This window comes from Scomber scombrus, chromosome 21 (genome assembly GCF_963691925.1).
Source record: "Scomber scombrus chromosome 21, fScoSco1.1, whole genome shotgun sequence".
NCBI classification, from domain to species: domain Eukaryota; kingdom Metazoa; phylum Chordata; class Actinopteri; order Scombriformes; family Scombridae; genus Scomber; species Scomber scombrus.
Window position 1 is genome coordinate 17,914,825 of NC_084990.1, and position 23,627 is coordinate 17,938,451.

Here is a 23,627-nt window from a genome sequence, read left to right on the forward strand (position 1 = left end):
TGTGCACGTCCGGAGTGGAGACTGCAGAAGCCAGTTATATGGAAACAAAGGTAAATAACTCTGTCCCAGCCCATAATGGCAGTCTGTGTTTTTACAGTAGTGTAGCGCCCGCTCTCCAATCCCACCTCCTGCCCCACTTTGCATTATTATGCTATTATATTATCATTATATCAGTGGTATGAAATTATCTTTAAATGACAATAATATTGTTTATCGCGATTATTTGTGAGACAATATATCGTCCAACAGAAGTAGTTATTGTGACAGGCCTAAGTGAAGCAGGATGCAACTGTGTAGCTGTCTTGACATTGCTGCCTTTTTCTAACCACGGAGAGTACTTAGCTAAAGTTGCAAACATCACCTATCACCATAGAAGCATTTTACCATCGAGTAAGTGGATTGTGTCACCTTAATCCTCGACTCTGCCGTCCCATTTTTCTCTTTCAACATGTGATTCTGATCATCCTTGAGCCGTATTGTCACCGGCCTTTTCTTTTTCCGACCACCAGACTCCATTCCCTCACCGTTGTCGGACAATTACATCATGGGCTCCACCCATTGGTGTCCTGCTGGTTAAGTAGGACAGAGTGGACTTAAGATGCACTGTTGCCACAGTGACAATACACACACAGACACACACACACACACATAAAGACAAGCGTGGTGCTCTTCCCTCTGATGCCAAATCAGGTCAACCTTTCGTTTGTGTGTGTACGCTGGAGGGTGTTTCATGCATGTTCTCAGTGAAAGGGAAGTAATGAGAGGATATTTGAGAGGTCTGGAACAGCAGGTGACATGCACACTGTTCGTCCCCTCTGTCTTTTTGTGACCTCAGAAGTGGGTCTATTTTTATATGCGTTTCAGACAACTTTTATTATAGCCATGGACAGAGTAGGTCTCAACAGTTTTTTCTTGAATTGAATTCACAGTTTGAAGAGTAAGGCCTAGTCTGCACGTAGACAGGTAATTTTGAAAACTGGGTTTTTCCTCCTTTGTTCTCAAATTAAAAATCATGTGCACACAAGCACTGTTTTAAGAACATCTCTGTCCAAATGAAACTGCAAAAAACACAATAGAAGCACTATGAGGAGCATGCCAAACCAACAACAATATGACAGTAACACTAAATCCATATTGGCCAATCAGAAGCCTGAAAGAAAACTATTTCTGGTAGGCTGACTGGGTCTCGTCCAAAAATGGCCACATTAGCGATGGGTTCTGTGTCCCGGGACTGTTGGGTTATGTAGCAGTGACCTCTGTATTGCATGCTAATGCCTCTGTTCTGCAATATAGCGGAAGAGTAACTATACCTTTTTGTCTAAGCATATAAAATGTCCTGTTAGCAATGTTGGAACTAGTAAGTTTTGGCCGTGTCCGCCATTGCATCCATGCCATAAAAGTACCTGCAAAGTTAAAAATTGAAACTTTACGTTGAGAAAAAAACACACTTTGTATTGTCATGTCATTTTCAGACATGTAGTTAGCATCTAGCTCGGTAGTTAACGAGTTGTAATCTTCCATCATCTTAAAAGCTCTGAATCAGGACCTGGTATTCAGGACCAGAAGCCGCTTATCATGTCAGTCTGTGAAGCACCTTTTAACAATAGCTTACGTCAGTTTATCATTATTATAATATAGTTAGTGGACATGAACAAGCAACTGCATCTTTTTTATCTGATTGTTTTCATTAAAAGAGAAGCTTCAGTTTGTATCAAGCTCAATCTTATCTCATTTGATAAAAAGTGGATGACCAAAAGAGAGAGAGCTGAAGTCATGACGTCATGTAAGCAGATAGCCTCTGCTCAGTGCCTCATTCAGCATTTCTTTTTATTGGTTTATGAAGAAATTAAGCGCATTACTAGGGTTTACCGTATTCCAAGATAAACTGGCATTGACAGACTTGCTTTTTCGAAATTGAAACCTTTACGATTTTAGGTGGAACAATTTATTTTTAGTGCACAAAAAAACTACAGCCCCCATGAAAATGCCAGCGAGGGTACTTAGGTCATCGTAACTTGGCTTCGTCCATCTACAGTATTGTGCAAAGGTTTCAGGCACTTGCTGACGTTTAGATTTGTATCCATTATGCAATACTATCAGGGAAGCGTCTGATCGTTTCCAAATTCATTCTGCAGCATGACAATAACCCCAAACATCCAGCCAGAGTCATAAAAAACTATATTCAGCAACGTGACAAACAAGGAGTACTTTAACAGATGGTATGACACCACCCCACCCCCCAAAGAGCCTTGATCTCAACATCATTGAGCCAGTCTTGGATTACGTGAAGCGACAGAAGCAACTGAGATGCCTAAATCCTCAGAAGAACTATGGGAAAGACGCAGGAAGTGAAGGCCAGTGATCGAGAACTGCTGCAATCTTAACAATGAGTCCCCTAATCACTAATGCTCTATTGGCTTGATATCAGGTGTTTTTTAAAGGAAGTGCCATTCTTGTTTAAACATACATAGAAAACAACACTACATACTATTAAGAAAGGCTCCGTACTAAAACTGTATTTCAATTGGGAGAAACAAGTGAGTGAAGTGAATGAATGAAGTCTTGGAATGCTTGGACTCGACACAGAGATTTTCAATCAAGGGACTTCAGTTCAGAGAAGCCGCAGTAGATAAATCCCTGCATGGAGTCCAGACTCAGGTGGTGGTGGCTGATGATGACTACTGCTGAGACCAATGGGGTTGGTGAAGTGATGAAACTACCAAGACTAAGCGGTGATGGAGAAGTGGTGTGTTGTGCAAAAATGGCACGACATATTTTAAAAGACAGCCGCAATACGATAGGCTGAAAATGAAGGTGTGTCACCAAGCTATTGGCTAGATGTGACCGGCTGATGTGAACAGCTGATGTCTTAATTGACGCCCAGGGGAATGACTGCAAGTAAATGGATGAGTGAGCATGCGCGAAGGATGAGAATGACAGATGGTTTGAGAAACAAAACTACAGATCTGAGCATGCAATAGATCATCTTCCGGACTGAACTTTCGCTAAGCTCCTTTACTACAAATGTCACTTGCATTTTGAGTGAGGTTTTCTTAGTCCTGAAACAGAACCTGAAAGTCACGGTTTCACTTCAGTTCTCTATACGGAGCTGGATAGTCACAAAGTTATAATCGCAGTATTAGTCAGAAAAATCTATATTTTCCTCAAATCGGGCCTTATACAACAGCGCTTCCTTTGCCCAGCTTGAGCTGATATGGGGTGTGCTTTCATTTAGGCCCATCCAACACGGCGCTGACTGATCTGCAGGCTGTCTGCCAGTCCATCTGGATATCACACACTCGCCTTGAATGATTGTGATGTCTGAGACGGCTGAACACACAGTGGTTTTGATTGAGAACGTCCATTCTTTTGAATCTAACTCTCCTCCCTTTACAGTAGCTACTGTACACTACTACTGGACTGGTGGACCCGTCACTTGAGCTGAGTCAGCAGACTTTGTCGCATGCAAGCACCAAATCTCACCCATCCCTCCCTCTCCACCACCACCACACAGCACAGCTCCTCTTACATTATTAGCTGTCTGTGATGTTACATTAAAGATGCATGACTCTCACGCTGTCTCACTCAGCATGGGCCTCCTGTGTGTGTGTGTCTGTGTGTGTGCATGCAGGCGGATACGCTTGAGTTGCTGAGTGATAGAAAGAAGGACACGCATATGCAAACACACACACACACACACACACACATGTTATTGTGTGAACGTGGTCGAGCTCTCTCCAAGCCGAAATTTGTTATTTGACAGATGGATGTGGGAGGTTGTCACTGAGACTAAATGCTCCTGAGAGAGACAGAGAGAGCTGTCTGGTTGGGCAGAGATAGCGAGCGAGATGGACAGAGAGTGGGAGGGGGTTAGCTCCACAGTATTGATATAATGCAAGCTTTGAGTGCCCTGTCTGCTTGGTTGAGTGCTTCTCTGTGCTGCTGCATATGGTGTGTGAGTGTGTGTTTATTCTACAAGTAATGTGTGTGTGTGTGTGTGTGTGTGTGTGTGTGTGTGTGTGTGTGTGTGTGTCTTTGTAGCCCGTTTTCTATGAAATAGAACGGACGCAAAAGAGTTAAGCTTGTATGTGTGTTTAACTCTAACCTCCCTCTGAAGTCCATTTTAAAATCCCCCGACACACACACACACAGACACACACACACACACACACACACACACACACACACACACACACACACACACACACACACACACACACACACACACACACACACACACAGGAAGCTGTGCGAGTGTGTGTGTGTGTGTGTGTGTGTGTGTGTGTGTGAGAGAGAGAGAGAGACAGAGAGAGAGAGAGAGGGTTTGTGAAGTTATCCGTCTCCTTGGCTGTATCAGTGTCCTAATTGGACTAACAAGATTAATGAGGCGAACTAGATTCTCCAGCTCTGTCCTCCCATGTTTTGTTGCCGGGGTGGAGAACCACACAGTGTGTGTGTCTGTATAAGCTAAGACTAAATCCAAGTCATGTTACAGTTCATTAGCAGGGGTAGTGGTGATGATTAGTTGATTAATCAATTAATCGATTGAGAGAAATTGATCGTAATGAACAACAGTTAATGGTTTAAGCCTCTCGTCAGGCAAACATGTATGCATGTCAAATGTATGGTCATTTATACATATACATATATACATATTGCATTAAACACCTAAAACACCTAAAAACTCTTTCATTTTTCTGAAGTGCTCATCCTCTAGAGGTTTGCGGGGGAGCTGGAGCCAAACCCAACTGACATTGGGTGGGAGGCGGGTTACACCCTGGAAGGGTCACAAGTAAATCACAGGGCTAACGTATATAGAGACAGAACCATGCACACCTACAGGTAATTTAGAGTCACCAATTAACATAACCTGCATGTTTTGGGTGTGTGTGATGAGTGCTAACTGCTGTGCCACTCTGTTGCCCCACCTAAAAACTCAACTGATGCTGATTCATGTAAATCCAGTATTGCAAAGAAGTCATACTCATTGATTTCCAAAGTTGCATGCAATGGACAAATACACAAGCATTGACATTTAAACCTGCATTAATTGATTTTTTTCTTTGGCCACTTTCGGGCAGGGGAACAAGCCGAAAGCACAAAATTGACATATTGTCACCGTAAGTTGAAAAGATGAATGTGTTATCAGACAGATACCAAGCATGATTCATTTGTAGTCAGGTTTCTGTTCACTGGATGAATTTAGCTCCAGTATTCATTCACTGTTTAGATTTGTTTTGCTCTCCACCAACTCCTGAGGGAAATATCTGGCTCTTTAAACGCTGAAAGCTCTACTAAGTTGACCGGCTTTGACTGTCTGGTGCGGGGTGGGTAGTTCACAGTGAGTTTATCAGAGATTTCATCAAAAACAGCTGCCAGCTGTCACTGAAAACAAGCAGGTGGGTAAACAAAACAATGAGCTGAAAAGCTCTAAAACACTCAAGCTGATAATAAAGAGAAACATGTAAAAATTAAAAACTAGAACTGCAGCCATGAGTTGATTAATTGACTAACTATTAAACTGATGAACAACTGTTTTGTGCAATTTTCTGGTTTCTATGCTAGTAAACTGACTGTATTTGAGTGATCACATTTTAAAAAGCAAAGAACTTTTCGATTAATTATGGAAATGGTTGAAAGATTAATGGTTGAATGAATGAAAATAATTATTTGCAAAAACAATTTGAGACTAATGCACATAAAAAAAAGATAAAAACATAATACAACCAATAAAATAGAATAAAATCAAATAAGAACTCGCCCCCCGATTGGTAATCTCTCATGTTTATCTCCTGATTTCATAGTGATACAAATCAAATATGTGTCTCTCAGTTCCTGGTTTCGGTATGTGTCATGGTACCTTAACCAGCACAATGTGGTTGTGTAAATCAGGATGGGACACTGAGGGCAAAGCAGTTGAAAATATCACTTTTCGACATGTTTGAGCTTGTTGAACAGGTCATTTGATGCTAGTACTTACTGGCTTTTTACCTGTGACTGTTTCATGAGCGTGGTTGTTGTCAGTTATCTGTCAGCCCTGACAAAACAGAAACAAAAACAAAAACTCCTGTATTTTGAAACCTAAATGTTGGCAGGAAGGACTAGGTAAAATAAATTAAAGACAATGACATATGAAATAGATAAGAGGCAATAAAACATTTTTAAATGTTCATGCAGATTTAAGGAATAGTAATAAATGATATAGCAAACTGTCTCATTGTCCAACCCTAACCAGAAATGATATTTGATGTAGTGGGTGATTTAAGTGACTGAAGCAGCTGTGGTCAAATCTAGCGCGATACTCAGATGATTGAAAATGCTGGAAGGACTTCTATTCAAAATACTACAACTGTATATGTGTTTGTTATCTTACTGAAGGGTGGTGTTCATAGCATGACATAGAAAAAGAGCTTTCTAACAGCAGCTTAACTAGTCAGCATGGGGGAAGCGGGTGTAACTAATAACATTAACAATTCCTTTATTTCACTTCAGCACAGCATGAAGCCAGCATGTAAATATTCACTCATTATTAATGTTAATAGTTACACCTGTGATTAGCAAGTTAAATTGTCCTGCCTGTGTGAGAAAAGACAGTTACTGTGACTCGTTGATGCTTCCCATCTGTCACATAAACAAACCAGAATATTTATGTCAGGATACCATTTGCAGTAGTTGTGCCAATAGCTGATCAAAATAGTTTATGAGCTGCCACTTCAGCCATATTTCCTGGAAATATTGTGCAACCCGCGTAGCCACATTTTCTTTTTAATCATGTGTATGTATTTACCGTCTTACAGATTGCTTTCAACATGAAAAATGATATATTACAGTATCTAGACAAAATTCTCTGAGTGAGGGTTAAAGGGTCACTTCCATAAAGGAAAAGGAAATAATATATTTTCCTCTTTTTCCGCTCCCCGGTGTCACCTGACCCTGCAGAGATTTGAGTTTTATTTGCCAACATTAGAAGATATACATAACTGAGACATCTGCTATCGCCTTAGTGAAAATTTTGATTGTGGTGCTCAACTATTGTTAAACTATTTGTACTAAATACTGAATATAGTCTGCGGTCAGGTCTGTGGTTATAATGCATACATATACATAACATATATGTAGATTATGTTATATACCGGTTACAGCTACAGTATTTTGCCAGCTTCCACCACAAAAAAAAGAAAAAAAAGGCTCAGCAGTACCGTAGCCATAGAAACGTCTGTTGCTAGGATACGTGACTACACTGTAGTAAAGTGGTAACCATAGAAATGCCTGCATAGCTAAAATCAGTGTCGGATATTCTCCGTTTTTTCTAGGTTTAATGAGGATTTCTGATGCCATCACTGCTTTATTATGGAGCTTAATGCTTTGACCTTCTCAGATATTATCCAATATTATATATATTATTTGACTTTCCATGATAGCACCAAACTTAAAGAGGGTTTTTTTTTGGCACAAATTCAAAGCCTTTATAGGTTTATAGGCTTTGTATTATTATTTTTAAATTAATCAAATTCATTGTATTGTCTGTAAAATGTGAAAACAGTGAAAAATGCTTGTTATAGTTCCCCAGAGTCAAAGTTGGCATCTTTAAATATAATTAGTGTATTATCATGTATGACAAAGACAAGCATCAAATCACAGCATTTGAAAAGCTGAAACCAAGTAATGTCTTGTATTTTTTGCATCAAAAAAAGATATTAAAGTGATTATTTGATTATCAAAATAGTTGCTGATTGATTTTCTGTTGATCCACCAATTGATTAATCGATTAATCTTTGCAGCTTGCGACGTCAGCCTTTGACATTAAGTGATTAATGATATGCTGTGGCATTTTTCTTCTAACTCTGAATACATTTGCACAAGTGTATAAATAATGCAGTTGTAGTTAACAGTTTCAGTAGTGGCAGTGTATAAAAAACCTGTGATGAATTTGCTTTACGCCTTACCTCTTGCACTGTATTTTAGGTTTTAGTTGGTTGTTTTGCCATTAAAATATTTTCCTTCCTGCCAAGAATATAATTGTGGTGAAACATTGAGAGTCTGTGCTGATTTCAGATTTTTTTTGGCATCATATTGAACACTGGCATGTTCCAATCCATCCTCAAGTATTGAGTAGTATTTCTCACTGATGTGGATAGGAAAACAAAACGAGCCTGAAGAGACCTCCCAGCTCGATTGGCCAGTAACGGTTTGACATGAGACCTGTGCACTGTGCCGATCACGGTGCCGTCCGTTTGTTCCGCTCTATTCCAAATCATTCCGAGTCCAACTTTCGGCTAAAATCCCGCTGAGATGCTCCGTTATGCAAGAGGTTACATTTGGGGATTAGCACATCATTTTCAAGGGTAGACATCAAGAATCCAATGGCGTTTATAGGTCACAAATCCCATGCAGTGGTTATGTGTCACCCCCACACACACAAACACACACACACACATTTCAAAATGACACTGCATATACACTGATATGTAACACACTCTCTGTTTTTTTATTGTATTTTATTTCAGATACAGTGCACTTCTTGATATTAATCACACAATAGAAAAAACAATGCAAAGCTGATGTTATAATAACTTTAAATATTTCTCTATTTCTGAAGAAATTTTCAGAAGATTCAAGATTAAGTTTATTGTCATTTTCTTGTGTATTTGCACCAAAAAAAAGTATGCATTTCAAAGGAGATTAAAGGACTTAACAAGGCAAAAACTGAAACATAAATAGGATACATACATTGTTTCTTCTTCCCAGAATCATTTATATTGTCATTACTTTTAACACATCTCCAAACATGACATGATTTTTCTCTTTGTGATTTTGTGTAATTTCTAAATACCTCGTAATTTTTGCTCACATTTGTCCATACTCTCTTTGTTATATTTGTTTCTTTGATTTGGCTCCACCTGCAGCCCAGTTCCTTCAATTGTGTCAGTTATATTCTCTAAATCTAAAAAAGTCTGTTTCTAAACTGACTAATTACACCGGCGTTATGTCGCTTCTCCTAGTTTTTTCAGGGTTGTAACAATCTGATATCAGCAGTAATTTCACTGCGTATGCCCGAGTTTCCATATGTCCTTTGGATCACAATGCTGTAAATTCTCACATTACTGCTGCAGCTACACGGGATGCATGCAGTGTATCTGATTGTGAGTGGGGGGAAAAAAGGGGGTTGGGTGGGAAGTATGGTCGTTTACCGTTTTATATTTGCTTGTGTGCAATCTTTGTGCCTCATGTTCAGCAATGCATGGGCGTGTATGTGTGTGTACTTGTGTGTGTGTGTGTGTGTGTGTGTGTGTGTGTGTGTGTGTGTGTGTGTGTGTTGCTGGCTGTGTGTGAGTCTGTCTGTTGCATAAGAGGATCTGCTGCTGTCCCAGAGCTTAACTAAGGATTTAAACCTCTCTTTCTCACTCTCTCTTGCACTCTCAGTCTCTCTCTCTCTCTCTCTCTTCCTGTGTCGTCTGTCTCTCTAGCGCTCTCTGTTGCACTCTCTCTAATCTCTGTAATTACACGTATATTGTGTGGTGGTAGTGATGTCATTATTTGTTGAATACGTCTGTGTATGTGCAGATTGTACATTTGCTTATCTTGTGATGCCTGAGCAGGAACATTTATTTTTTATTTGTTCAGTGTGTTTATGTCGTTGCCAGAGTGAAGTAGCCTCCATTTTGATAACACCTGCTCACTCACAGTGACGAGAGAAGAACTTCTTACAATTTGTAATTCGACCAGTTTTCGAATAAATAACCTTAATTACAATAAATACGAGTATAATATTCAAAATAATAAGAAACTTGATGATTCAATCAGCTGTAGCTTTGATATATTGAGTCAGTTTTACTTTATGTAGAGGATTAATGGATTATAACACAGGTACTGTATATCAAGTAGTGACCTCATTCCCTATTTCAGCAGCTTTGCTTCTTCAGTTATTTTCCAACCACTAGTCAGTGCTTTGGCAACTCTTAACGTCTGTGTGATTGTGAAAAAGGACATACGTGTCTTCACTCATTGGCGTCACTGTTGGTAAAAAAATACGAGGTTTGGATGAGACTCCACAAGCGTTACTTTGGTTAATAATATTATAATATTAACTTTGATAACATGCAGAAGGTTAATGTTGTATCTTATTAATCTCTGTATGAAAATGATCTCCTCCTGCACACAGAGTGATCAATGTTATCTATACTGGAGCAGGAAGAGACTCAGTTGGTTAACTTGTTAAGTGATGGCAACATACACAGATAGGTGGATTAATAAATAACTGTTCATCTCTCGTTATAAAATGAACTGTGGCTACATCCGTTATGTTGGATAAGTCATATTCCATTTATGAAAGAAATTGACATCGAGGTCGAAACGCTGAGCCTTCTTAGGGTAATAGCCTTACTGCAGCTAATACTTGTTGAGCTGCGAGTTGCCTCTGAGCTAATTTTTCATTCAGTGTTTTTATTTTCATTGTTTAACAGGCAAGTTTGACCGCGAGGCAAATGTCACCAAAAACACTTTAAACTGAAATGCCATCGCAGGTCCCTCACCTTACAAGTCAAATGTTTCTCAGTAGCATCACTTTCTTATTAATGTACTGTAGATATTATAAATGTGTGTACAGCTGCTCCTGGAAGGTATTATTAATAATTTGTGCACATGAATTAGTATTTGCTATTTGAAATATTATCGATGGGCAACTAATCAGATAATCCTTTAATTGTTTGCAGTCCTTTTTTAAAATAAGGAGTCAAGCTCCTCCGATGTGAGGAAATGCTGCTTTTCTTTGGGTGTTTTTAACTGTTTTTTGATGATGTATAGACCAAACAAAGAATTGATTAATCAAGAAGATAATCATAGTAATTCATACCCACATAAGTAATTCATACCCACATAAGTAATTCATACCCACATATCAGAAAATTCCTGTTCATGATTTGTACCATTAAATGCTGCAAGTGCACGCTATGCAACCCAAGCACTGCTTCACACTCTTCACACTCCAGCTTTTACTTCTGATAAAACACGGTGAATTTAAAAAAAGTAAAACCTCAGCTATAAAACATGTGACTCACATGTGTTGACAGATCAGAATTAAGCGAGCAGTGATTCATAATAATAATAATAATGATAATAATAATGTGATGATGGTGATGGTGAAGGTGATGACATAATGACAACGATGGTAATACCAGTAGAGGCGGCAGCGGCCTCATTTCCACCAGCTGTAAAATGCACGCTGAACACATTGTGGTCAGTATGCGATCTGATTGGACACGCTGAATCTTACCTAACTCCACCTCTTCCTGCGAGCTTCGGCGAGTGCGGCAAAAAAGCGAGAGAGGATGACTTCCTCTGCAAAGGAAAAATAAGTAGAGCACATACAGCACCGGCGCTTCCTTCGTGTCCATGGGTGTCATGTTTGTGGAGAAATCTGCCATCTCTGCCTGCTTAATTCACAAATGAAATCCAATCATAAGCACAGCATTGAGATAAAGAGCAAAGCAAAGTCAAATATCTGTGGTGAAATGTCATTATCCAGATATAAATATCATGTTAATACCAGGTGTAAATGGGATCTATGATGAGAATGCTGGGAATTGTAATGAAAATAGTGATGAAGGCGGTGATAATGATGTGAGTGTAATGCTGGTGAAGATAATGACCTCTTCCATGTGCACTGGTGTGTTTGTTTTGCCGGAGGAAAGCCCCCCTGCTGCACTCACTGTTCAGCTGTGTTATTTCTCACTGTGTTACTCTCTGTTTTTCTTTGTCTGTTCAGATTGACCTGGAGCCGGAGGGGAAGGTGTACGTGGTCATCGATTTGTCTGGATCTTCCACTGAGGGTAAGACTTTGCAACACACTCTTCTTCTTTTTTTACCAGAAAGAAAAAGAACAAAACAAACAAACCAAAAAAAGAAGGCAAGAGAAAGAAAAAATACAAAGCACACATGGATTCACACGGGCGCCTGGTTGGTTTTCTCTCTATCAGCCATCTCAGCTACTAAAATCACCTCATCACACTCACATTTGAAATCTGTTAATTGATTGTTTTGGCCGGAACTATTTACACATCCAGCATTTCAAGGCTGTTTTTTGTCTCCACCAACTCCTGAGGGAAATATCTGCCTCCATTGCAGCCAAACGCTCTACGATGTCCACCAGCTTGGTGCTAACTGTCTGACTTTTTGGTGCTGAGTGTACAGTGGGGATATAAGAGCTTTTCAGCTTGCAACAGCTGCCTTCTGTGGCCTGAAATGGGGGTTGATTAGAGAGCTGTGAGGGAAGATGTGGGCTGTAAAACCCAAACGAGTTTAAACGAGCTGAAAATCATTAAGTAGGGCTGAAGGGGACTAAAGAGTCAGGTGTTAATTCTTTGGGTTTGTCACCTCATCCGTCACAAAAGGGGACATGTAATGCTTTTTGTGATTTTGTGTTATTAACATACTGTTACAGTACTGTCTGCCAGTCAAAAGCCAGGACTTCAACCTGCTTGACACTTCATTTCTAACGTTTTTTTTCTACCTTTCCTACAAGCTGACGTTACATTGTCTCGCATGTCCATATATGGCAGTCCGTTCCGTAGCCTTTCTCGCTAAGGTTGTTGAATTTTTTTTGTCCACGCTCATGTTGCAGCTCGGATTTTGACTCAAACATGTACACATGTGTTTGAGAAGTTTTCAATTAGAGTATAAACAAGAAAAAGAAGCATAATCCTTACTACTACTGTACTGTTGTTAATTTAACTGTCAAAAGTCAACCAGGACGCAGCTTCTGAAAGCTCACCAATCAAAACAGGAGAGGAGTGGGACCTTAAAGAGACAAAGCTAAAAAGAGAAAAAAAGACAGAGCTAAAATGTCCTGTTTCAGACAGAGCCTGAACTGAGGGGCTGGATAAAGGATGAGTATGTGTTATATAAGAAGTTGGAGAGGAGTAAGATTTTCCAGTGGAGCCCCAGAATAAAATATAGAGCTGTAAAATGTGCGTAATGTGTCCCCTTTAATAAATGTGTGATTCGTCTTTACTTGAGCTTTCAGAGAGCAGGAAGAGTGTATACTTTATAATATTTATGCTAATTGGTTACGGAGAAAAAAACATTCACAATCACATTACACTATAATTTGGTCACGTTATCTAAAATTGAAGAACATCTACAATGAAGTCAGTGAATGTTATTGAATGTGAAGAATGCAGCAACATTTTTCATTGGGGACTTTTTTTTTTTTTAAGAAATGTGTGTCAAATTTGACCCTTCAGTATACAAGAATGTGTATCAGCTGCACACAAATAAAAATATTTCCATTTTTGTATATTCTGCATATTCAGCATATTTCAAGTATTAGAATCACTGTAACTTTAACATAACGTAATGTACATGCAGTATGCACTATTACTGCCAGTCTGCTGCTTTAAAACTTGAGGCCACAGAGCGTGATGGAAAGATTACTGTAACAAAATAAAAGAGGTCAACCATGAAAATTCAAGCCTTCCTGTTTTCCTAGAAAGTTACTCAACAGAATTCGTAGAACTTTCTCCTTCGCTATCTCATTCTCCATTTCCTTCTCCTCTATTTGTTTGTACTGATTAATTGTGGAAACATGCAGAATGTCTCTCTCTCAATTAGCCTCTCTGCACACAGACAGGAACACTCGCCCTGCTCGCCCCTCTCACATGCTGCCTGATAAGAGTGATTTTCACCTGCACCTGTGTATCTTCACACCTGGTTATAAATAGAAACAGTTCTCTGCCTTCCAGTGAAAGTGTGCACGTATATATAAGTGTGTGTGTGTGTGAGAGAGAGAGACTGGGTAGGGGAGTGTCCAGAAGAGAACAATCTGCAGTATATATAACAATTGAGTATAGTTTCCCTGTGTGGATGGATCAAGAGAGCAGTAAAGAGTGGAGAGAAACGGAGTAGATTCTTAAAATAGTAGGTAAGATTGAGCTGTTACACACACACATACACACACACACACACACATACACACACACACGCACACACACTTATGCAGACTCAAGCATCCGTGTCTTGCCCTCCTCATCGATGATTGGACACTCCGATGTGACCCGCCGACCCACTCTCCGCCCACTCCTGAACTTCCTCTGAGTTCAGATGGCTTGAGTGCTCGTCATGTTAATGTATGCTGATAAAAACAAATGGTGTGTGTGTGTGTGTGTGTGTGTGTGTGTGTGTGTGTGTGTGTGTGTGTGGGTGTGTGTTTGTGTGTATGCGCGCAGATGGGAGGGATGGAGAGGAGTAAAGGATGGAGAGATGGAGGGTGAGAACTAGAGGAAGAGGTGGTATTTTTAGCAGATTTATTTATTTTTTCCCCTGGTGCAATCTGTTGTGAGCATGCAGCTTCACAGGCTGGAAGGATGTGTTCCTCTTCTCTCCTCTCCTTTCCATCCTTCTGCATCTGTTGGTTTCAGGAAGTGAATAACAATAATCTGACCTAATCTGACCATCTGCAGTCTTTGTTCCTGATTTCCCCTGCGCTCTCTTTCTCTATCCTCTTCTCTTCCTTTACAATATTTTCTTCACATTTCATTAACTGGAAGCAACAAAGGGGATTATTGAGCACATGAGTGGCCAGAATAATCATTTCTGAAAACCTCTTTTAAAGGAAAGCTTCTTATTTCTCATTTGTATAGCACCTTTCGTACATATTTGTGCAAATCAAAGAGCTGATAATAAGGCAGAACAAATATAAATAATGTTAAATATCTGCTAAATTACTTAATAAAATCAAAGGACCTGTAAATTAAAGCATTATCTTTTATTCTTGCATAACCTTTATTGTACAGATGTACTGTATCTACAATTTTATTCAGCATTTGAGGAGCCACTTCAGCTCCTTTCGGTGCTTTAACTGTTGCTATTTCTATTTCTTTAAGAGCTTCATCTTTAGTAAATTACTGCCATTCCTTATACTCCACAAATTTGTAATTTTCAGACATGTTTTAAATCAACTGTAGTTTTTCAGAAAAAAATGCCATAAACAGTTTGTAGCTTTGTTCTTATTCAACATAACCTGTATCTAATTCAATAGATGTATTTTATTCAGTGTTTGAGGAGCCACTTTAGTTCCTTTCAGTGCCACAACCTTCAGATCCTTTAAGAGCATCATTCTCATCTTGCCTTTTCAAAAGCTCCAAAGAGTAATAATTGTAAAACATTTCAAGTATCAGCTGGATTTTTTTTTTTATTAGGAGCATTTTCTTTTTCTGGTTTTCTTTTTATTTAACCATTATAAATGTCCCAAAGCTCAAGAGGCATCCTCAAATGTCTTGTTTTGTCCTGATTAACAGTACTCGACTCAAAGATATTCAATTTCCTGTCATGGAAGGCTAAAGAAAACAGAAAATATTCACATTTGAGAAGTTGGGACCAGAGATTTTTTTTTCCTCTTAAAAAATGACACAAAACAATGAATTGATTATCATAATAGTGGATGATTAATGTAATAGTTCACAACGAATCAATTGATTATTCATTGCAGCTCTACTTAAAAATGAACTGTACAAAATTGTTTAGAGTTATTCTTTTTTTATAATGTTATATTTGTTCATATCACCATCTGTAGTTCTGCTTCTCCTCTCTGTCCTCTGTGTGTGTGTGTGTGTGTGTGTGTGTGTGTGTGTGTGTGTGTGTGTGTGTGTTTTTAGACAGCCGTCTACCAGTTGGTCATTCAGCAGGTCCAGAGTACGTCTGTCTCCACGACGATCGCTCTTAACTGTTGTCATGCCTCTGTGTGTGTGTGTGTGTGGACAGATGGATGATGTATTATGTAAAACAAAGTGTTCCCAGTAATGGCCTGTTTAGCTGACCCCCCCCCCCCCCCCCCCCCCCCCCCCCCAACCAACACCAACATCACACAAACACACACACTTCCACTTCCACGCACTCTCACTATCTCTCTCATACACACACACACACACACACACACACACACACACACACACACACACACACACACACACACACACACACACACACACACACACACACACACACACACACACACACACACACACACACACACACACAATCCCTAGACAGCATGTCTGTAATCGAACTCTGGAGAGGCTCAGCAGTAACCACATCTATAACGCACCCAGGAGAGAGATGGAGGGAGAGGGAGAATGAAAGAAAGAAAGGAAAAACTAGGACAGGAGCGCAGAGAGAAAGGAGTACGTGTGGGAGTCGGAGTGGAGGTGGTTCTCTTGTCTTAAGGTTGCCCTCGGAAAGCATTTATCTTTCCGGGGAGATGCAGAGAGAGGAAGGGAACGGCTGGTTGGATGGCGCTCGCTGAGGAGGAGTATTTTAATATGCTGCCCTTCGTTTTAGTGCCCACACATGGAAGTATAAATAGCATGCGCACATACGTATGCATAGGCCTCTGGTAGGTGCGGGGTGTTTGTTAGAAAAAGAAAGGAGGGGAGAGGAAAATGAGAGGCCGTTGAATGATTAAACATCTCGACCAACATGATGCAGATGGTCCTCATTTGTACAGCATCCGTATAACTCTGTCATGTCAACTACTCTCTGCAGTTTGATCTCGTTGTTTAACTTGCATCTTGTCACCCACCCCCCCACTCCTACCCACCCCCCCACCCCTCCACCCCTCCCCGCAGCCTCAGGAGCCAATGACAATGAGGAGCGAGTGTTTCGAGAGAGGATCGGACCTCGCCGGCGGCAGGGGGCGGTCCGAAGACGCGTCCATCAAGTCAATGGACACAAGTTCATGGCCACCTACCTGAGACAACCTACCTACTGCTCACATTGCAGAGATTTTATCTGGTGGGAAATGTTTACACACACACACACACACACACACACACACACACACACACACACACACACACACACACACACACACACACACACACACACACATACATACATCTGTCTGACACACATTAAGGCCTGCCTGATTAACCTGACTCCTGTGTGTTTGTGATCCGGTAGGGGCGTGCTGGGGAAACAGGGATACCAGTGTCAGGGTGAGTACTTTTCTCTGGCGGACTCCAATTTCTCAAGTAACATTACAGAGCATCTATTATTCAAAGCGTTGGAATAAAAGAGGGATTACATGTTGCTGAATGACAGCTATGATTTGGTCGCAAGCCACCATTGCCGAGAGCCACAGATGCACAGTGTTACACCGACATCCACAAGAATACATAGCAGTATTAAACATTCAGTCGTACAGATTCGCAGCATGTGTTTCTTCTTCCTCTTAATGTTCATCCTTCAAAAAAAGAATTACAGTTATATAGAACAATTCTGCACAACACAATGTATGGCCAATGCCAGCATTCAGTGCAGGAAGTGAGAGGTGAGGGTGTGGTGGATGGACATCTAATGTTCTCAGCTTTAACGCCATGGGATTAACTCACAACCTGCCAATTAAGACCCACACGGCAGACATTTAAGCCTACTCTTCAGGTCTCATTTAACAGAGAAATAAGTCCCAAAATGGCCACCTGCACACTTATAGCAATTGAGACAATAATGACTTTGTGAACAAAAATGATTAATATAGCATTTCTCAAGAGAAGTTGACGCTTTTTGAAAGGGGAGTCAATTGGAGACAGCTCTAGTTGATCCGTTGGTGACATTGCACTTTAAGGTAGCATTGGCTTCATCATCAAGCTGTGGTAGTTTCAGTTTGAGACTATCAAATAATCTTGGCCGAAAATGAAAAAGATGTTTTCCAAACCTTAATCATTCACTTACTTTTAGTTGCCATACCTTAGTCACCCTTGTTCTCTTATTGTAGAAGTTATTAGTTTAAAAACATCACATTAAGTGTTATCCAGGTTTTGTAGAATCGTCTAATACCAATGTTGAGTATATTATGCTTTTTCTATAATGGTTATGGTACATGTGAATATAAAAATATTGATAATTCTGATCATTTTGGAAATCATGGTCAAGTCACATCTACGTCATTCGATCAAATTTATATTTTAATTATATTATTTTAGACAGTTTACAGAATTTGCAATGTCACATTTTTTTATATTGAAACTTCATTTGGGTTGGTGACATCTGGCTGATACCCAATCCCTTTAATAAGGTCAGTATTGTCACGGATACTAAACCAGCGTATCAGATCGATGCATCACTAGCTGCGACAGTATTACATCAGAGTCACTAGAGAACATTGGCCAGTTAGATATTATCAGTTTTGTTCCTCTGGGTCTGTCTATGTTTAGGAAAAACAGACGCATCAGTGAAGAAAAAAAAAAAACAGAGCGAGAGAGAGAAGTTTCCCGTAAAACTCAGCTCTGTTTTGATAAAGTGCATTTTGTTTGTCTGTTGCTGCCTGACTGGATAAAGGCTGTTAATACATTGAAAGTCCCAAAGTTAATTAGATGTTGATGCTGTGCTTCCAGTGTGTACGTGTGTCGTCCACAAGCGCTGCCATGAGCTCATCATCACCAAGTGTGCCGGGATGAAGAAGCAGGAGGACACACCAGAGGAGGTACACACACACACACACACACACACACACACACACACACACACACGCGCGCAAATACACACAAATTAGCATATATTATATATAAATACAGATGCATGTGTCCCCTTGTTAATAAACTGTTTATTGTATATCATACTCCTCTTGAATAAATCTGTTTTTTTAATGATTACATTTGCACACTGTGTATTAACACTTCAGCCAGATGCATTATTCCTCTGATAATGCGTCAATGACCTCTTTGTAACACTGTTTGTGTGCGCTTGTTGTGTGTGTGTGTGTGTGTGTGTGTGTGTGTGTGTGTGTGTGTCTCCCTCTGTAGGTGGGTTCACAGCGGTTCAGTGTTAACATGCCCCATAAGTTCAGTATCCACAACTACAAGGTTCCCACCTTCTGTGACCACTGTGGCTCCCTGCTGTGGGGACTCATGAGGCAGGGCCTGCAGTGTAAAGGTGAGTTCATGTACAGCAGGGAATTTACAGTTTGATCACACAGGGAGGCATTTAGCGCTGCTCAGGCTTTTGCAACATATTTGGAGCCTAACCAAAATCTGCATGTATTTAATTTCAGGTCAAATTTAAAAATGTATTGTTTATTACTATCAATTAACTGTACTGAAAAATTACTTTGTCATTATATAGTTGTATATGGTGAAACTTCTTATCCCCAATAAGAATAAAAAAATGTTGTGCCTGCTTGTTTCTTACATAGCAGAATATCACAACAACAGATCCAGGAATTTCTTTCAAGAGATTACTTAAAAAGCATTTATAATCAATATTTCTTATAAAAATGACAGCGTGTAATGAACATGCAGAAACGTATCAGTTTATTGTTTAGCTGTTTGGCTGCAACTCCACTGTTTTTGTTCACTCTCAGTGCACTTGTAGCCTAGTTGGCAGCTGCTTTTAGAGATAAAAGCTCCAAAAACCCACTTTACAACAACTGCTTAGCATCAAACGACAAACAGACACAGTTGGCAACTAGCTGGTGGACATAGTGGAGCATTTAGCTGCTAAAGAGCCACTGAGCTAAAAAAAAGAGTGCATGTTTGACTTAGATTCGCCCAGTTAACTAAAACCCAACTCCAAATGAATGGCGATGTCACTTTGTAACAGCTGGATGCGTAAATAACCAGCTGTTTTTTTGTTGTTTTCTTGACGCAGTGTGTAAGATGAATGTGCACAGGCGGTGTGAGAAGAATGTAGCTCCTAACTGTGGTGTGGACGCCCGAGGAATCGCTAAGGTCCTGTCTGACCTGGGAGTCACACCTGACAAGATCTCCAACACTGCGCTGCGCAGGAGGAAGGTAACCAGTCATTCTCACTGTGGCACTGCACATTTAGTCCCACACAAATGAGGTTATTTCTATTATGAAAATATTATTTCAACATTTGAAACATAAAAGCAGGAAGCACATGGCTGTACCTCAAATTTTAATATTTGGAGGCGGATTTGGTCCTTTTTAAAAATAGCTATGAAGCTCTCTTTTCCATTATTAACACAGATGGTTTTGTTTTTAGATATATTAGATAATATCACTGATGCCTTTTCATCCCTAGCTCCTAGAATAATGACAAGTCTATACACTGGTACCTGAACATGTTCGGCTGTCAAATCTGATGTTGTCTCACTCACTCATTCTGGGTCATTCTGTATTTAAAATACTTATGTACTATATAAAAAAATAATATGTACTTAAATAGAATATATTAGTGTCGTTGCTTTGTGTATTTGCCCAGATAAAACACCTTGTGGTTTGCCAGTATTTGTATTTCACCTTTTTGAAAGACTGACTGAGTAGTTTGACATTTTAGGAAATTCACTTTTCCTCTTTTTGAGATTGGTATCAGTCTTCTCATCTAATTCTGTAGGCTGCTCAAAATGCTTCCAAACATTCAAGCTGAGCTGCAACAACTGTCAATTAATCAATTCACTGATCAACAGAAAACTATTTTGATAAATTTGGTCATTTTCTGAAGAAAATGCCAACATTTGGCTGGATTCAGCTTTTCAAATGTGGCTATTTAATGCTTTTCTTCTTCATGTACGATGGTAAACTCAATTTTATAGACAAAAAAAAAAGATCAATTAAAAATAATCATTACTTGCAGCCCTAAAGGAAATGTTTTCGAAAAATATTGACCCTGCTCAGGCTTTTCTGTTTTTGTGGACGATGATGAAGGGGAAAAATAAAGTCACACGCCTCAGCTGAGAAACTGAGATTCAACTCAGGGCTCCTAAACTCATGACTGAAGTTAGGAGGGCAGCCTAGAGGAATGGTAAATGTTGTCTCTCTCTCTCTCTCTCTCTCTCTCTCTCTCTCTCTCTCTCTCTCTCTCTCTCTCTCTCTCTCTCTCTCTCTCTCTCTCTCTCTCTCTCTCTCTCTCTCCCCAGTTGACTCCAGGGCAGGACCCTCCCCAGTCTCCTCCTGAGCTCTCTCAGACTGAGAACAGTTTCAGCCAACCAGCTGTCCCCACCTCCCCCTCACAGCAGGGTAACACTGAACACAACACACACTATTAAAAGAAAAAAACACAAATTTGACACAAACAGGCAGACATTTCAAAGGCCTTTGAGATTTGTTCTTATCAGCATGTGGTTTTAATATGTTAATTTTACCAGTAAGGGGTAGTATTTTGATTTCAGTAATAATATTGTTGCTCCCTTTTAAAAAAAATAAGTAGATAAATGTGTTACTGTCCGTGTACTGTAGATGTAAGACTGAACTAGAGTTATCTAAGCATTATAGCCCACCGCCCACCACCATTTGGCTGTCACAGTTAGTCATCCACTCACACTTTGCAAGCTGAGAAATTAAAAGTTAACTTTGTCTTTGTGGAAAGATTCCCATTTTTATTTTAAAACCGGCCACTGCTGCTACTCAGTCACCCCGATCAGAGATAACTGTAACTGAGTCATTCCAGGTTTTAAACAGAGGATGTGATTATCACTTTTTAAAGTTTATAGAAAAGTAATCAGCAACAAAGTCTCTTTTTTTTTGCATAACAAGTAAAACACAGACAGAAAAAAAGCAGTCAGCCTGTTACGTTGATGTCTGATCCGCTTTTTCCGATGACACCCACAGACTTGGCGCAGTTAGATCGCCTGCAGGACACGCTGTCACTGGACCAGCAGGGACCCCAACACTCCTCCTCCTCCTCCTCTTCCTCCTCCTCCACCAACTCCTCTTCCTCCACCACCTCCTCCTCGGGAGTCAGGGAGAACGGACAGAGCCAGAGGAGGAGTATCAAGGACTTCAACTTTATCAAAGTCCTGGGCAAAGGCAGCTTCGGCAAGGTGCGACAGAACAGAGGAGGCGTTTGAGGGGGATGTTTATTTGTTTACTGCTCATAATGATTATAATTGAAACTGTTTTGTTTTTTTCTTTTAACACTGGGTTCATCTGGGTTTCCATTATTCATAGCTGCTGAATTATCTGGAGAAGTGAGGAAATAGACCACACACATTACATACAATATCAAATTATAAAACAGTGTTTTTGCTACTTTACAACTTTTTTTAGTTAATATTAATAAACAAAAAGCAGTGAAAATATTAAGCATACACTAGAGCTGCACTAATCCATTTTTCTTACATCAACAATGCATCAAATGACCATGTGTAATGTAAAAAGTGACAAACCCACAGAGAATTATCACCTGATTCTGCAAACCCCCTCATCTCTGCTTACAGCTTTACCGCTTCTCTCTCACCACTAACTAAAACATTTGTTTTTTATGGGCGGGCCATATAGTCATTACAAGTCATATAATCGTTATAAGCCCATAGTGAAACGTACATATACAATGCAGAAATTGTGTCACCAAAAGGAAGGTACAGGCCGGCTCTCTTTAGACCATTTCTCTCACATGTAAAGCATATACACACATTTAGCAGATGAAACAATGGAAGTCAGTTTCTACCTTTAAAACATCTTCCTCCTGGTTATACGTGTGGGAAAGGCCTCCATTAGTGCGGGAAAGTCCAGGGCTCTAACAATATCACTTTACAATGACATCAATGTTAAGTCGACCATGATCCTGTTTTGTTTTAATGTTTTAATTTAATGTTTTGACCTTTAGCCAACCGGCATGCTAATCTCAGCTAGCTGCTTTCAGACTTCCTGCTGCCAACACTGCCGCTGGATGGGGAAAAATGTTTAATATCAGTTAGTTAAGTGCAGCAGACTGAGACTAATTAATGCTTATGTTGCTCAGTGCCACTTCCAACATGTCAGCAGTATCAACACTGATTTCACACTTAAATATAGTTATTGAAATTAGATGATATTGTTTTTTTGAAAGGCTCCGTATCCTCTTTACCCATAGGAAATGAGAACTGAAATAATGCCAACAAAAGCTTAAAGTAAGCATTCACAGAAGTGATGCACATCTGTCATGTGAGAGCACTTTTTGTAATAAAAACACATTAATTTAAGGGGTATTCACTCATGAACATTTTATTCAGAGGGAAAATCATAATTATTAGAATTATCTCAGTGTGGAGTTAAGATTTTATATTTGTTATTTTCACTCACACCTTCACTATCAGAACAGCATGTTTTGTTCCCCGACCCTCGTGTCTCCAGGTGATGCTGGCGGAGCTGAAGGGGACGGAGGAGGTTTATGCCGTCAAAGTGCTGAAGAAGGACGTGATCCTGCAGGACGACGACGTGGACTGCACCATGACCGAGAAGCGCATCCTTGCCCTCGCCCGCCGACACCCCTACCTCACCCAGCTGTACTGCTGCTTCCAGACACGGGTAAGATCACAACACACACACACACACATATTTGACAGTCCATCCCCACTTTGTCTTCTCTGCCTCATACGCTCGTCCCTCTCTCTCTCCAGGATCGTTTGTTTTTCGTTATGGAATATGTGAATGGAGGAGATCTGATGTTCCAGATTCAGAGATCCAGGAAGTTTGATGAGCCTCGCTCTCGTTTCTATGCTGCCGAAGTCACCTCAGCCCTCATGTTCCTGCACCGTAACGGAGTCATTTACAGGTAAATCACCCTTTGAGCTAAATGAAGAGGTTTTTTTTATAATATTCTGTCTTGTTCCAGAGGTGTACTCCTCATTGAAAGCCAGAGGATATGATGAATTCTTTAAAGAAGTTAAGGAATATTAGGGAATTTCACTCTCTCTA

The 23,627-nt window shown here is 40.0% G+C and overlaps 1 protein-coding gene across 1 annotated transcript in view; it reads left to right on the forward strand.

Annotated features, from left to right (window-relative positions):
* Nucleotides 1-23,627, forward strand: part of prkcea (protein kinase C, epsilon a) — a 37,522-nt gene that overhangs the window by 8,858 nt on the left and 5,037 nt on the right. Inside the window, exons 2-11 of the mRNA XM_062442136.1 lie at nt 11,765-11,828; nt 16,620-16,785; nt 16,954-16,988; nt 18,387-18,475; nt 18,795-18,924; nt 19,639-19,781; nt 20,870-20,969; nt 21,561-21,772; nt 23,064-23,237; nt 23,330-23,484. Coding sequence (XP_062298120.1) covers nt 11,765-11,828; nt 16,620-16,785; nt 16,954-16,988; nt 18,387-18,475; nt 18,795-18,924; nt 19,639-19,781; nt 20,870-20,969; nt 21,561-21,772; nt 23,064-23,237; nt 23,330-23,484 — 1,268 coding nt within the window. The remainder of the gene's footprint in view (nt 1-11,764; nt 11,829-16,619; nt 16,786-16,953; nt 16,989-18,386; nt 18,476-18,794; nt 18,925-19,638; nt 19,782-20,869; nt 20,970-21,560; nt 21,773-23,063; nt 23,238-23,329; nt 23,485-23,627) is intronic.